This window comes from Carcharhinus amblyrhynchos, chromosome 31 (genome assembly GCF_965287045.1).
Source record: "Carcharhinus amblyrhynchos chromosome 31, sCarAmb.v2.hapA, whole genome shotgun sequence".
NCBI lineage: Eukaryota > Metazoa > Chordata > Chondrichthyes > Carcharhiniformes > Carcharhinidae > Carcharhinus > Carcharhinus amblyrhynchos.
In genome coordinates this window covers 553550-570861 of record NC_137354.1, presented here as the reverse complement: position 1 = coordinate 570861, position 17312 = coordinate 553550, and the positions used below count along the sequence as shown (strand labels likewise).

General features: G+C 46.5%; 1 protein-coding gene across 1 annotated transcript in view; it reads right to left on the bottom strand.

Annotated features, from left to right (window-relative positions):
• Nucleotides 1-5801: 5801 nt before the first annotated feature.
• LOC145360517 (pro-neuregulin-3, membrane-bound isoform-like) overlaps nt 5802-17312 on the bottom strand; it is a 509505-nt gene continuing 497994 nt past the window's right edge. Inside the window, exons 6-9 of the mRNA XM_080215773.1 lie at nt 11192-11315; nt 9280-9404; nt 7111-7296; nt 5802-6996 (exon numbers count right to left, since the gene is read on the bottom strand). Of these exons, the coding sequence (XP_080071899.1) occupies nt 6501-6996; nt 7111-7296; nt 9280-9404; nt 11192-11315 (931 nt within the window). The 3' untranslated portion in view covers nt 5802-6500. The remainder of the gene's footprint in view (nt 6997-7110; nt 7297-9279; nt 9405-11191; nt 11316-17312) is intronic.

Sequence of the window (17312 nt, the reverse complement as noted above, 5' to 3'; positions counted from 1 at the left end):
AGAGAATTGAAGGCATTTTGGCCAAGAATAAGGTAATCGTGAGACAGCTTCCATGTAAAGTGATGTCAATAAAATAATCTCAATAAAATTCAAAGGAATTAAAAATTTTTCTTTAAGTAGAAGTGGGGTTAGATGTGGAATTCTCAGCTACAAACAGAATTTTTAATATTTTTCCATAGGATGTTGAACAGTTTTTTGGGTTAGAGGCCATTCTTCATCCCCTGTCTACCCTACCAGTACATAGGAACATGGGAATCAGGAGCGAGAGGAGGCAATTCAATCCTTTGAGCCCATTCCACCATTCTATATGATCATGGCTGATCTCCATCACATCCTAACTCCACTTTCCTGCCTTTTCCCCATTGCTCTTTTTCCCACATTTGATCAATTATTTATCTATTTCTTTCTTGAATCCATTGATTGATTCTGCATCCATTTCACCTGCCCCATCCACCCACAAGCCCCTGTCTACATCAACAGGAACTAAGTAGAAAGGATCGAGAGCTTCAAGTTTTTAGGTGTCCAGATCACCAACAACCTGTCTGGGTTCCTCCATGCTGATACTATAGTTAAGAAAGCCCCACCAATGCCTCGACTTTCTTAGAAGACTAAGGCAGGTGCAGAATGTTATAAGGAAGGTAAATGGAATCTTGGCATTTATTGCAAAAGGTCTAAGTATAAAAATAGAGAAGTGTTATTAGAGTCAGAGGTTTACAGCATTACAGGTAAGTGCCTTACACCAGTAAATAATTGGCTTAATAAGCATGAAGGCTGTGGGAACTGCTTCTGCAGTTTCACTCACCGATCAATCAATTTGGAGAAGTCCCACAATTCAAGTATGACACAGTTTGCGATGGTGATCTAAATGGCTCATTCACATCCCCTTCTGTTGAACAGTAAATGCAATGCGCTCTGAAATTATTGGCTGATGCCTTGTTGCCGCAGTTAGAACCAGCACATTAATGAGAGAGAGAGAGAGACTGTGCTGCAATAATAGAACTAACAAAAAGTGCCTGACCATAGTCACCAACACAAACTGTTGCAGGATTGGTCTTGTTTGTGAGCTTTGTAAATAGAAAACAAGGGAACTGATGTAGAGTCCATGCCAGCATCAAAATTCATGAAAATAATTTGCTCATTCTTGGATTTATTTAAAATTAAGATGAGTATTCATCAGGTTTTGATATGGAGATTTGGAGAAGGGCTGTTTCTGAAACATTTGAGATTCTATCTGCTTGAAGGTTGAAGCAGTGAATGAGATGAAGTTGTTTCACATTGCAATGTTTAAGATTATTTATTTTAAAATATAAAATAACCATTGCAAGATTAACACTGAACAAACATTTTAAATTTGGTAAAAATCCATGTGTTCAAAAGATCCACACACTAACTCTCGCTGGGGTACGGGTCCCACACAGACTGACTCTCACTGGGTACGGGTCCCACACACACTAATGCTCACTGGGGGATGGGTTCCACACACTGACTCTCACTGGGGTACGGGTCCCACACACACTGACTTTCACTGGGATATAATCCCAGTGTGGATGAACAGAGGGATCTAGGTGTGTGTGTACATAGATTCCTGAAAGTTGGGAATCAAGTAGATAAGGTTGTCAAGAAGGCGTACGGTGTCTTGGCGTTTATTGGTAGGGGGATTGAATTTAGGAGTCGCAGTGTAATGTTGCAACTGTACACTACTCTAGTGCGGCCGCACTTGGAGTACTGTGTGCAGTTCTGGTCCCCGCATTACAAGAAGGATGTGGAGGCGTTGGAGAGGGTGCAGAGGAGGTTTACTAGGATGTTGCCTGGTATGGTGGGGAGGTCCTATGAGGAGAGACTGAGGGATCTAGGGTTGTTTTCGTTGGAAAGAAGGCGGCTAAGAGGGGATCTTATTGAAACATATAAGATGATTAGAGGTTTAGATAGGGTGGATAGTGATAGCCTTTTTCCTCGGATGGAGAAAGCTAGCACGAGGGGGCATGGCTTTAAATTAAGGGGGGGTAGCTACAGGACGGATGTCAGGGGTAGGTTCTTTACCCAGCGGGTGGTGAGGGATTGGAATGCCCTGCCTGCTGCAGTTGTAAATGCGTCTAGTTTGGGGGCGTTTAAGAGATCTCTGGATAGGTTTATGGACGAAAAGGGATTGGTATAGGCTAGTGGGTCATTGTTTTTGTAACTGGTCGGCGCAACATCGTGGGCCGAAGGGCCTGTTCTGCGCTGTAATGTTCTATGTTCTATGTTCACACACACTGACTCTTACTGGGGTACGGGTCCCACACACACTGACTCTCACTGGGGTATGGGTCCCACACAGACTGACTCTCACTGGGATATAATCCCACACACACTGACTCTCACTGGGGTACGGGTCCCACACACACTGACTCTCACTGGGGTACGGCTCCCACACACACTGACTCTCACTGAGGTACGGGTCCCACACAGACTGACTCTCACTGGGATATAATCCCACACAGACTGACTCTCACTGGGGTACGGGTCCCACACACACTGACTCTCACTGGGGTACGGGTCCCACACACACTGACTCCCACTGGGATATATTCCCACACACACTGACTCTCACTGGGGTACGGGTCCCACACACACTGACTCTCACTGGGATATAATCCCACACAGACTGACTCTCACTGGGGTATGGGTCCCACACAGACTGACTCTCACTGGGGTACGGGTCCCACACACACTGACTCCCACTGGGGTACGGGTCCCACACACACTGACTCCCACTGGGGTACGGGTCCCACACACACTGACTCTCACTGGGATATATTCCCACACACACTGACTCTCACTGGGGTACGGGTCCCACACACACTGACTCTCACTGGGATATAATCCCACACAGACTGACTCTCACTGGGGTACGGGTCCCATACACACTGACTCTCACTGGGGTACGGGTCCCACACACACTGACTCTCACTGGGGTACGGGTCCCACACACACTGACTCTCACTGGGGTACGGGTCCCACACACACTGACTCTCACTGGGGTACGGGTCCCACACACACTGACTCTCACTGGGGTACGGGTCCCACACACACTGACTCTCACTGGGGTACGGGCCCCACACACACTGACTCTCACTGGGGTACGGGCCCCACACACACTGACTCTCACTGGGGTACAGGTTCCACACACACTGACTCTCGCTGGGGTACAGGTTCCAGACACACTGACTCTCAATTGGATATGGGTCCCCCACACTGGACTGTGGATTCCAGAGTTCTTGAGGAACTTGGTGGTGAGTTTTGACAGTTTGGTTGTCTATGTAGGGGAACAATTGTTAATCCTGTTCTTATCCATTTTGACACCTGGAACCTATGCCACAGATTACTGTATCCTGATCCCTCTTCACCCCATCAGTGAGATACTGGACAGCCACTCACTGTCTTTGGGGCTGTGACTGGCGACCCCCTAGCCTCCTGTTGAAGTTACTGTGAGTCATTTCTGGACAACATCCTGGAATTCCCTCACTAACAGCACATGGGTGCACCTACACCACAGGCTATGTAGTGGTTCAAAAGGATGGCTCACCACCACTTTCTCCACGTTAGTTAGGGATGGGCAATAAATGCTGGCCTAGCCAGCGATGCTCACATCCCCGTAACCTAAAAGAGAAATTGTCAGAAACATTTGGATCAACACCTAAAGGCAGAATGGAAGAGGCTCAAGGAAGATTTTTAAATTATTTTTAATCCATACATCATGGGATCCAACAAGTTTATGTGATGAACGGGCCCCGATCACCTATTTCAACTGGACAAATCATCCTAACAAAGTTAGTGAGATCGCAGGCTGTGCTGAGTCCCGGTGATATCTGAAACCTGGTGAATGATGGTGGAACGGCGGTGGTGGAGCTCAAGAGGATGTGGATGTCGGACAGGGGAAGGCATGGGGGGCAGGGGATAGGGCGTGGGATAAGGGAGGGGACGGGAGGCAGGGGAGGGGACAGGGGAGGGGAGGTAGGATAAGGGAGGGGACGTGGGGTAGGGGAGGGAACAGGGGAGACAGGGGAGGGGACGTGGGATAAGGGAGGGGACAGGAGGCAGGGGAGGAGACGTGGGATAAGGGAGGGGATGTGGGGTAGGGGAGGGGACGTGGGGTAGGGGAGGGGACGGGAGGCAGGGGAGGAGACGTGGGATAAGGGAGGGGATGTGGGGTAGGGGAGGGGACGTGGGGTAGGGGAGGGGACGGGAGGCAGGGGAGGAGACGTGGGATAAGGGAGGGGGCGGGAGGCAGGGGAGGGGGCGGGAGGCAGGGAAGGGAAGGGACGGAGGATAAAGGTGGGGACGGGAGGCAGGGAAGGCGATGAAATGGAGAGGGTTGGGGGCAGCAAATAGTTGGAGTGAGGGGGGGCAAGGGGGAGAAGATGTTTGAGGAGGGGTAAGAAACATGGAGGTGGTTGGAGAGGGAGTTGGGGATGGTGGGGAGGGGGGTAACACTCTGGGTTTGCAACATTAACACTGAGTGCATCTCAATGCTGGAACAATATTGAATTAAGTCCATATACATTAACCCATTGTGCACTGGACCCTTCTGACTATCGGGGTTCTTACTGCCAGTGGTAATAACTTTCTGCCTCCAGCACAGGAACCGATCACATCTGATGCCTGGAGTTAGAACCGAAGGATAACTGATCTTGAGTTAAACATTCAGCTCAAACCAGACGCCCCTTGCTGGGATTAGTACTGGGCCTTGATGGACATCGCTCATAAACCCAGATCTTCACAAACAAACACATGTCGCTGGAGAACAGCAGGGGAACACTGGGGTTTCCAAGGTTATCCAGCAGGGGTACAGCACTGTTACACTGGGGTTTCCAAGGTTATCCAGCAGGGGTACAGCACTGTTACACTGGGGTTTCCGAGGTTATCCAGCAGGGGTACAGCACTGTTACACTGGGGTTTCCAAGGTTATCCAGCAGGGGTACAGCACTGTTACACTGGGGTTTCCAAGGTTATCCAGCAGGGGTACGGCTCTGTTACACTGGGGTTTCCAAGGTTATCCAGCAGGGGTACGGCTCTGTTACACTGGGGTTTCCAAGGTTATCCAGCAGGGGTACAGCACTGTTACACTGGGGTTTCCAAGGTTATCCAGCAGGGGTACAGCACTGTTACACTGGGGTTTCCAAGGTTATCCAGCAGGGGTACGGCTCTGTTACACTGGGGTTTCCAAGGTTATCCAGCAGGGGTACAGCACTGTTACACTGGGGTTTCCAAGGTTATCCAGCAGGGGTACAGCACTGTTACACTGGGGTTTCCAAGGTTATCCAGCAGGGGTACAGCACTGTTACACTGGGGTTTCCAAGGTTATCCAGCAGGGGTACAGCACTGTTACACTGGGGTTTCCGAGGTTATCCAGCAGGGGTACAGCACTGTTACACTGGGGTTTCCAAGGTTATCCAGCAGGGGTACAGCACTGTTACACTGGGGTTTCCAAGGTTATCCAGCAGGGGTACGGCACTGTTACACTGGGGTTTCCAAGGTTATCCAGCAGGGGTACGGCACTGTTACACTGGGGTTTCCAAGGTTATCCAGCAGGGGTACGGCTCTGTTACACTGGGGTTTCCAAGGTTATCCAGCAGGGGTACAGCACTGTTACACTGGGGTTTCCAAGGTTATCCAGCAGGGGTACAGCACTGTTACACTGGGGTTTCCAAGGTTATCCAGCAGGGGTACGGCACTGTTACACTGGGGTTTCCAAGGTTATCCAGCAGGGGTACGGCTCTGTTATACTGGGGTTTCCAAGGTTATCCAGCAGGGGTACAGCACTGTTACACTGGGGTTTCCAAGGTTATCCAGCAGGGGTACAGCACTGTTACACTGGGGTTTCCAAGGTTATCCAGCAGGGGTACAGCACTGTTACACTGGGGTTTCCAAGGTTATCCAGCAGGGACAAAGTGGGAGGGAATTATTTTCTCAGCACAGGTGCTTCAACATTTTTTTCTCTCTGGACCAGTGATGATCATTCCAGAATTTTCCATTAAATAAGACCTAGAGATTAATCCCACTCTGGGTTCCAGCTGATCAGCTGGAGTGTGCATCACACTACAGTACAGGAGTATGTTTGTTAATCACTGGTCTAATTCTCTCTGTCCTGTGTAGCTCATGGCCCAGAACTGACCAGTCAGAATGGCAGTGGAAATGTCCAAAAGACCAGTTAGTTTTTGAATGTGAGGTTGTGTGGCAGAGAAGGAGCTGACAGGCCCTTTAATCCCGATGACATTCAGTGAAATACAGCCATACACACAGCCATTGGGAATAATAGGCACTAAGATCTTCACCAGAACAAAAGAAAAGTTATTTGATAAAACAATACAAAATAGTTTCCATAAACCACTATGGGGGCAACTGACTATTTGGTTTCTAATTAAATGCTTCAAATAAATGCATATAAATAATTTCTCTTTTTTTCTTATACTCTCCTTTGCCCAGTTTCACAATGTGATGAAAGTACAGATACCAGAATGTCACTTTCCTAAATCACAGTCTCTGTACTGTTCCTGTCTCACCAGAAATTGCATCTCCTCGGCAGAAACCACCGGCAGAAATGCTGTATTTTCATTTGCTCGTTCCTCACATTCATTGATCAGTTCATAGTCCTCGGCTTTCCGACTGGCATACGCCAAGATCTGGATCTGTTGTTGTGCATTCTGAAGCAACACCTCCACTTGTTGGCTCTCTACTCCATGGGCTGGGGTATTGGGTGCACTGGCAGTAACCAACTCAGGACGAGAGGATGAAGGATGATGCTCAGGGCTGTCAGACTCTGGATTCTTCATTTGGACCTGGACACAACTCTTCTCTCCCATTGATGGTGTTACAGGAATCGAGGCCGCCCAGCAATGAGGAACCACTCCTTTATCTTTGAACTCCAAAGCACAAAGCTGGATAGCTCGGAGGGCAGGCGTGGGATGCATAACATTAAGAGAACTTTCAGGAGATTTCCAACAGGTGACCGAAGGTCTAAAAAATGATAAGAATTGGTGAAAATAAATCAGGCAGACAGCAATAAATTGCAATCAGAAGGGACAATCAGCTGTTAACATAGGTAAGGAACCAATAAGATCAGGCACCTACCCTTTGTTGTCGAAGCGATCCTTGGTTGAAGGTTGAATCTGACTATTTGTACTTGAGGACCTTGAGTCTGGGGGTTCTACAACCGCACTCAATGAACTCTGTGTTAAAGGTGCAGTTGGTCCTGGACTGACCTTTGATGACAATCTGCCCAGTTGCCTTGGGCTAAGGGACGATGATGGACAATACCTGTGAGGAATTAGAGTGGACATAGTATTTAAATAAGTGATTAATCCATGGGTCCAAATTGTGACAAAGTGAAGAGAATGGCATCACATCCCCAATATTCTCCTCACTGGCATTTGCTTTCTGTCCCAACCCCTGAGATTTTGTTGACACTGTCTGTGCTGGTTAACTCCAGGAATATGTCACTGCTGTTGTCAGAGTGCTGGAATTTCTCATTCCATCCCTCGTCTGCCAATCGAAGGTGATGCACAGAGTGGGAGGGAGTGGTTTGCGGGATAACAGAGTCACTGACCATGACTGGATATTTCCATTATGCTTTGTATGTGTTCATTCTACAACTTGTAAATGGCAAATGACAAAATGCAAAATAATAGTGAGAATTCCCAAGGTCTGTCATGAGAGATTATCATAGAATAACAGAATCCCTACAGTGCAGAAGGAGGCCGTTCAGCCCAACAAGACTGCACTGACAACAATCCCACCCAGGTCCTATCCCCATTACCCAACTTATTTACCATGTTAATCCCCCTGACACTAAGGGGCAATTTAGCAAAGCCAATCAACCTAACTCGCACATCTTGGAATGTGGGAGGAAACCCACGCAGACATGGGGAGAACATGCAAACTCCACACACAGTCACCCAAGGCTGGACCTGGGCCGTCAGGCACCACCGTGTCACCGTCCTATAAACAGTCTGGGGTCAGTCCATAGTGAATCCTCACCATCATCACCTCGGAAGTGAGAAGCAGTGTGTGTCATTACGTCACAATAACAAGCCAATTAAATTGGAACTGTTCCTTAGACATTTTAACAGTGTTTAAATCACCATCATAAAATGCCTCTTGCTGCCTGATAGTCCAGATCCTGTTGGCAATGTGTTAATTTGCCACATGTCAGGACAGTTGTTTTCTCAGTTGCCAGTTTAATTTTACTGGTAATGTTTCCTATTTTTTCTTGCTTTAATTTTTTCCATGTATTGTTTTATTGAACTGCTTCTTGGGATGAGGCTAGCTACTTGCAGAATTGCACATGTGCTCATAAGGTGTTAGGATGTAGAGGTCCAGTTATCAGGGTAGGGATGACCTAAGATTGTGCAGACATTGTTTTCCAGGTAACTGATCCTAGATCCTGGTACACCCCAGAGTACAGGAGTCTGTCATGTGTTCAATAGGTATTGAATGCAGATTTGTAAGAATAAGATTCTTATAACACTTAAATACCGAAGTCCTGATAACTTTCAACTCACGTCTCTTATTTCTAACTTTTCGACTTCAAAACTCCTGGCAACGGCTGACAAATATCCAAAATTAATTCTGAAGCATGATAAAAGCTGAAAATATATATATCCCATATATATTTGTGAATGGTGATACCACTATTGACAATACCAAGGGAGATTCACTCAGCTAACCCTGTGCTGTACCTGTCCTGGGAAACAGGGGCAGTGTAGAAGGAGTTCTACTTGTCAAAACCAGGAACTTTGTTAAATTTCCTTTAAATGTATTCTTGCTGAAAAAAAGACATGTCAAAGTTTTTCATTTTCCACCTACCAGGACACCCACAATAATATCAGTGTAAGGGAAAAACAACAATTTATACTGTATGAAAAGAGAATGGTGATAGTTTGGCAATTGGATTCTGATTGTTAGAGGTATTGTCATGGAGAATACACAAGTTGACGGTAACCGACAGATAACTGCCAAGTATTGTTTGAAATTTAAACCAGGCAACTTGACCCCGATTGGTCAAGGCATTGCCTTAGGGAATGAACCTGTGACGATGATTCACGTAAAGTGACAGATCTAGATCACCATGATATGCTGTAAGCTGCAGATACTGGTATTCTTGTGAAGTGTCCTGATGAGTGCAATATGAAAAGCTTCAATATGTCACTTTTTCCAGCAATACTCATATCCTGTTCTACCAAATAACTATTTAAATGCACTGAGTTGAGGTCTGATTGGATATTTCCAACTTTGTGTTACCTTTGCTGTTTGCCAGTTGGGTTGGTGGATGCTGATGTGTCAGTTGGGCAGGATCCAGGACCAGAAAACTTTGATTCCAGGATTTTGCATCTTCCTTCCCCAATGTTGCAGTCTGACTTTGTGAACTGAAAAATAGAGTACCACATCAAAGTCTAGGAGTGGCTGATCAAATGGCTCCACATTGTGTCAGTTTCCTGACATGAGCGGGGAATTGCTCTAAATGATGAACGTTCCGTTATATTAAGAGGCCATATTCTATATTTAGAGCATTTGTATGTGTTCATTTACAACTTGTAAATGGCAAATGACAAAATGCAAAATAATAGCGAGAATTCCCAAGATCCATCATGAGAGATTATCATAAAAAATAGAATCCCTACAGTACATAAGGAGGCCGTTCAACCCATCAAGCCTGCACTGACAACAGATAATGGAAGCAGAAATAGACCTCTAACGATAATCTACCTTTGTGCAACTTCCCTTCCCTCTTTGTAACATAAAACTTTAGAACATAGAACATAGAACATAGAACATTACAGCGCAGAACAGGCCCTTCGGCCCACGATGTTGCGCCGACCAGTTACAAAAACAATGACCCACTAGCCTATACCAATCCCTTTTCGTCCATAAACCTATCCAGAGATCTCTTAAACGCCCCCAAACTAGACGCATTTACAACTGCAGCAGGCAGGGCATTCCAATCCCTCACCACCCGCTGGGTAAAGAACCTACCCCTGACATCCGTCCTGTAGCTACCCCCCCTTAATTTAAAGCCATGCCCCCTCGTGCTAGCTTTCTCCATCCGAGGAAAAAGGCTATCACTATCCACCCTATCTAAACCTCTAATCATCTTATATGTTTCAATAAGATCCCCTCTTAGCCGCCTTCTTTCCAACGAAAACAACCCTAGATCCCTCAGTCTCTCCTCATAGGACCTCCCCACCATACCAGGCAACATCCTAGTAAACCTCCTCTGCACCCTCTCCAACGCCTCCACATCCTTCTTGTAATGCGGGGACCAGAACTGCACACAGTACTCCAAGTGCGGCCGCACTAGAGTAGTGTACAGTTGCAACATTACACTGCGACTCCTAAATTCAATCCCCCTACCAATAAACGCCAAGACACCGTACGCCTTCTTGACAACCTTATCTACTTGATTCCCAACTTTCAGGGATCTATGTACACACACACCTAGATCCCTCTGTTCATCCACACTATTCAAAGTCCTCCCGTTAGCCCTATACTCGACACATCTGTTGCTCCTACCAAAGTGAATTACCTCACACTTCTCCGCATTAAATTCCATCCGCCACCTCTCGGCCCAGCTCTGCAACCTATCTAAGTCTCCCTGCAGACTATGACACCCTTCCTCACAATCTACCACACCTCCAACTTTGGTGTCATCAGCAAATTTACTAATCCACCCAACTATACCCTCATCCAGATCATTAATAAAAATTACAAACAACAGTGGCCCCAAAACAGATCCCTGAGGCACACCACTCGTAACTGCACTCCATGATGAATATTTACCATCCACCACCACCCTCTGTCTCCTATCTGATAGCCAATTCCTGATCCAACTTCCTAGATTACCCACAATCCCATACATCTGCATTTTCTGCAGAAGCCTACCATGGTGAACCTTATCGAACGCCTTACTAAAATCCATGTATACCACGTCAACTGCCTTACCCCCATCCACCTCTTTGCCTTTAAATCTTGAAACATTTAAATCCACTTTTGGCTATATTTAATGTAGGAACAGGAGGGGTAACAGACTGTCTATAGAATGCTCTTGCATTAACTGACTGCATTTGCTGTTGATAGATCTTATTAAACCTCTTTAATCTAATTGGGAGCCATCCAGTCACAGGGATTGTAATTCACATAACTGCAGTCTGCTCACATTTTCCAGCTGTAACACATTCTGCTGTGGGTTATTTGCTGTGGACAGTTCAGAAGTGTTCAGACTGTAACTTTTCCCAAAGCGTATTTCCTTGGCTTGATCTCGGAGTTTTTGTCTTTGTTTCCTGTTAGAACATAAAATGAAAAGATCTTATTGACACATAATATACTTCAGTGAGAAAAGCTTGAAAAGTAGTGGATCAGTGTGGATATTGCATGTAAACTTGAGATCATCCAAATCTCTGTTGCCTGTATCTTAACTTGCACTCTCTCTTTCTCCTATCATCCCTGTTCTCACTGACCTGCACTGGCTGCCAGTCAAGTACAGTTAGACTTTAAAATTCTCTTCCTTGCTTTTAAATCCCTCAAGACCTTATTCCTCTCCATCTCTGTAGAGTTCATAAGGGTGGGATTTTACAATCTCGGTCATCTTGAAACCGTAAAATCCCACCTGGGGTCAACGGACCTGTCCATGGTCTGCCTCCTGCCTTCTTCGATTCCTGTGGCAGGCGGGACAATAAAATTCCAGCCACAAAGTTATACAGTGCAGCAAAAGCCCTTTGGCCCGTCAAATTTTAATCACAATACCTACCACTAAAGGTGCGCTAATCTTCTGCACTTGTCCCATATCCCTGAATGTTATGACATTTCAAGTGCTCATCCAAATATTTTTTAAAGGTTGTATGGTTTCCAGCCTCCACTACCTTCCTAGGCAGTGCCTTCCAGATTTCCACCACTCTCTGAGTGAATTTTCTTTTCTCAAATCCCCTCTGAATCTCCTGCCTCCCATCCTAAAACTCTGCCCCTTCGTAATTGACCCCTCAACCAAAGGGAACAGTTGCTCCGTACTCACCTTGTCCATACACCTCAATCATGCCCCCCCTCAACCTGCTCTTCTCTAAAGAAAACAATCCAAGCCTATTCAGATCCTCCTTGTAGCTCAAATACTCCAGCCCAGCCAACTTCCTGGTGAACATCCTCGGTACCCCCTCACACTGCACTTGGCCCCCAACTCCAAATCATCTCTGTAAATTGTAAACTGTTGTGGTCCCAACACTGATACCTCAGGCACACCAAATTCCCCATAACCTTTGTGACTCAACAACAATTTGATTTCTAGGTAATGATTAGAGCCTTGCACTGCTCCTTCATGAGAGAAATTATGAGTTTGGAAAAGTTCTTGGCAGTGATGACCGATCGTTGAAATGACAATAATACAACTCTGAAGATAAACAAAATCACAAAAAAAACTCGCTGATGAAGACAAGATGACTCAGAGGAAAAGGGTATGAGAGATAATGACATTTTCAGTGAGAATGAGGGTATTGCAAAGAGTTTGCAAGGCCAGAGAGCTGAGGTTAGTTTATCCCACTGAAATTTGGATTGTCAAGTTGAGCTGCAATTTAACTAAATGCTACAAACACAAACCTGCAAAATTCATCCAAAACTTCAATTGCTTAATAACTTCTTGTATTGTTAAAGAGGGAAGAAAGGAGCCCTTGTTACATAAGGTAGCATTTATTTAATATCTGTTGAATGCTTAAAGATTTTCTTCTCCTTTCATGTAACACAAACTGAGGGTTTTCCTCCTCTGGAAGATGCTCCAGTTTTCAGTTTGCCAACTCCAGCAAAGTGCAACAGACACTTTAACTCGAAGAAGTCACTTCAATCATTCAAATAAGTGAATTTTATGTCTACAGCTTGAAGGGAGGAGTTTTCCCAGTGTCCTCAACAAATACCATGTAAAACAGAAACGCCCATGGCCCTGCTCAGGCGTAGATAGGGTACATCAGTAGCAGCTGATCCATCCTCCTGAGGTTAAAAGAACATAAGAACATAAGAAATAGGAGCAGGAGTAGGCCATCTAGCCCTTCGAGCCTGCCCCGCCATTCAATAAGATCATGGCTGATCTGTCGTGGCTCAGTTCCACATTCCCGCCCTCTCCCCATAACCCTTAAAAGGCTCCAAGATAATATCCTAACTCTGACCCCCGCTGGACAAGGCAATGGAATCTTTGCTAGTAACCAACTGGGGTCATCTGAAAGCCTCACCATTAATCTTTCTGGTTCTCAACAGCAGTGGGTTTAAAGGGATGAATTTTTCTGATTAGCCTCGGAACTCCTCTGTTAGAGTGGATGAATCTGGGTATTATCTGACAATCCCATACTGACATTTAAACATCTAATCCAAAAGAGCTGGGGAGATCGGAATCAGGCCCAAATTCCAGGCACCTGCTTGGGTATCAATGTTAAATTATCACTAGATCGAGAAGTCTTGTGGCCAGATAAAACGGTTGTTTACCTGTTGACTCAGATGAAAAGGCAAGTTACAAGACGGACACAAACAGTTTACAAACAGATGTTGATAGGTTAAGGAAGTGAGCAAAACATTGGTAAATGGAATATAATGTGGGAAATTGTGAAACCCTTCATTTTGGAAGGAAGAACAAAAGAACAGTCTTATTTAAATGGAGAAAACTATAGAAAGCTGCAACACAGAGGGACTTGGGGGAACTTGTGCATGAAACGCAGAAGGTAGCACACAGGTGCAGCAGATAATGAGGAAGGCTAATGGAATGTTGATCCTTATTTCAAGGGAATTGGAGTATAGGAGCAGGGAAGCCTTGTTGCAACTGTGCAAGGTACTGGTGAGACCACATCTGGAGTGCTCTGAATTTGTTCCCCTTATTTGCAGAAAGTATTTCATTGGAGGCAGTTCAGCGAAGATTCATTAGGATGATCCGTGGTACAGAGGGATTGTCTCATGAGTGAAGGTTAAACAGATTGGAATTTAGCACAATGTGAGATGATCTCAATGAAACATAGAGGATTCTGAAGGGGTTTGATAGGGTAAAGGCTGAGAAGATGTTTCCCCTCATGAGAGGCTCTAGGACCAGAGAGCAGAGTCTCAGAATAAAAGGGCACCAATTTAAGACTGAAATAAGGAGGAATTTCTTCTCAGAGTGTTTTGAGTCTTTGAAACTACAAGCCACAGAGAGCTGGGGGGGCAGAGTCCTTGTGCGTTTAAGGCTGAGATAGATAAATTCTTTATCAGTGAGGGAATCAAGGGCCAAAGGACAACAAAGTGGATATGAGGAATGCCATGATCCGATTGAACCATGGAGTAGGCTTGAAGCGCCGAATGGCCTATTCCTGTTCTGATTTTTTTTGGGCTCAGATTTGAGGAATAAGCCAAGGCTGCACTAATTTGGTCGCTCCCTATTCTGGCTCAAATTCTGTGTGCGGTTATCAACCTGCAGCCAGAAAATCCTCATCTAATCTAACCTGTCTACATTTGGAAACCTGCAAAGCTGAAACAAGTTGAATTGATCCAGCTTTATTTATATTCTTCCCCATGCCAAAGCTCTCTTAGTGAGAACCTCCAGACATCTACTGGATGTCAACAAACCCTCTTCACGTGAGGGAGCTCCAGATCAAAAGCAGTGAAACCCTACGAACTTCATCCTTTGTTTTATAAAGCCTATCCTCCAACCTCTGCAGAAACCCTATCTGTTTGTTAGTGTGTTTGAATACATGTTTGTATATGTACGCTGAGGTATTTTTTAAAATAAGGAATAGGGAGCTATATTTCCAAAGTCCAATTCTTTGTGTACCAGTTCTTGTAAACTGTTTGAAAAAAGGAAGTTTTTTTAATAATAATTCAATCATTCTGAGTTTATGGAAAATAAACAGGTTGAAGTCTTTTATTTTGGATCCAACAGTAATGAGAGTAAATTATTGATCATTTTGGTAAATGAATTCAACTATTAAATTAATGGCTGGACCTGTGGAATATTGAGGCGAGATAAACTGTGCATTGTTCCTGTCCCGGTTGTAAAAATAGATACATCTTTGGATTATGAGGTGAATTCCATCATATCCAATTGCACTTGTACTGTCCCCACTAGACCTTGTTGAGAGACTGAGTGTGGGGAAATCTAGTGCTGCTCCAGGACAGCGAGAGTTTTTACTGTATGTTTGATTCATGCAGCACCTGCATTCCAGAATTATAATCAAATTCAATTATCCAGATCACTCTTGTTACACCCAACTGTAAAACTGCTTATGACAGCTGGCTCTCTGGATTGCAAAGCTCACATCAGGAACAAGTTCATTACAGCCACTTCTTCAAAAAAAATGGTGCTTTATATTCTTCATTATTTACCAAATAAATGGCCATAACTAAAAATTTAGAACCAACCAGAATGGCTGAGTAATTTTATTCAACGATGGTTTGAGCCACAGTAATGAAGACAGCTCCAAGCTGGATCCTTAACTCTCTGAACAGAGCAACAGCAAATCAGAGAGGACTCTCTGGGGAGAATGCGTGTGTGTACCTGTCTAAGGAGAAAATTGTACATCTGGCTCTCACAAAGAATCAGCATTTGTGTGAAGGATCAAAGTGGACTGTCCCACAGCCAGAGTCAGTGTGTGTGGGAGCCGTACCCCAGCGAGAGTCAGTGTGTGTGGGACCTGTTCCCCAGTGAGAGTCAGTGTGTGTGGGACCCGTACCCCAGTGAGAGTCAGTGTGTGTGGGACCCGTACCCCAGTGAGAGTCAGTGTGTGTGGGACCCGTACCCCAGTGAGAGTCAGTGTGTGTGGGACCCGTACCCCAGTGAGAGTCAGTGTGTGTGGGACCCCGTACCCCAGTGAGAGTCAGTGTGTGTGGGACCCGTACCCCAGTGAGAGTCAGTGTGTGTGGGACCCGTACCCCAGTGAGAGTCAGTGTGTGGGAACCCGTACCCCAGTGAGAGTCAGTGTGTGTGGGATTATATCCCAGTGAGAGTCAGTGTGTGGGAGCCGTACCCCAGCGAGAGTCAGTGTGTGTGGGACCTGTTCCCCAGTGAGAGTCAGTGTGTGTGGGAGCCGTACCCCAGTGAGAGTCAGTGTGTGTGGGACCCGTACCCCAGTGAGAGTCAGTGTGTGTGGGACCCGTACCTCAGTGAGAGTCAGTGTGTGTGGGACCTGTACCCCATTGAGAGTCAGTGTGTGTGGGACCCGTACCCCAGTGAGAGTCAGTGTGTGTGGGACCTGTTCCCCAGTGAGAGTCAGTGTGTGTGGGAGCCGTACCCCAGTGAGAGTCAGTGTGTGTGGGACCTGTTCCCCAGTGAGAGTCAGTGTGTGTGGGACCCGTACCTCAGTGAGAGTCAGTGTGTGTGGGACCTGTACCCCAGTGAGAGTCAGTGTGTGTGGGACCCGTACCTCAGTGAGAGTCAGTGTGTGTGGGACCTGTACCCCAGTGAGAGTCAGTGTGTGTGGGACCCGTACCTCAGTGATAGTCAGTGTGTGTGGGAGCCGTACCCCAGCGAGAGTCAGTGTGTGTGGGAGCCATACCCCAGTGAGAGTCAGTGTGTGTGGGAGCCGTACCCCAGTGAGAGTCAGTGTGTGTGGGAGCCGTACCCCAGTGAGAGTCAGTGTGTGTGGGACCCGTACCCCAGTGAGAGTCAGTCTGTGTGGGATTATATCCCAGTGAGAGTCAGTGTGTGTGGGACCCGTACCCCAGTGAGAGTCAGTGTGTGTGGGACCCGTACCCCAGTGAGAGTCAGTGTGTGTGGGAGCCGTACCCCAGTGAGAGTCAGTGTGTGTGGGACCCGTACCCCAGTGAGAGTCAGTGTGTGTGGGACCCGTACCCCAGTGAGAGTCAGTGTGTGTGGGACCCGTACCCCAGTGAGAGTCAGTGTGTGGGGACCCGTACCCCAGTGAGAGTCAATGTGTGTGGGAGCCGTACCCCAGTGAGAGTCAGTGTGTGTGGGAGCCGTACCCCAGTGAGAGTCAGTGTGTGTGGGACCCATACCCCAGTGAGAGTCAGTGTGTGTGGGACCCGTACCCCAGTCAGAGTCAGTGTGTGGGGACCCGTACCCCAGTGAGAGTCAGTGTGTGGGGACCCGTACCCCAGTGAGAGTCAGTGTGTGTGGGACCCGTACCCCAGTGAGAGTCAGTGTGTGGGGACCCGTGTGGGGATCTAGATAGGGTGGGCGAATGGGCCAGGAAATGGCAAATGGAATTTAATGTTGGCAAGTGTGAGGTGGTCCACTTTGGTAGGAAGAATGGTAGGAAGGACTATTACTTACGTGGCGAAAAACTGCAGCAGGCGACGGTGCAGAGGGACCTCGGGGTCCTTGT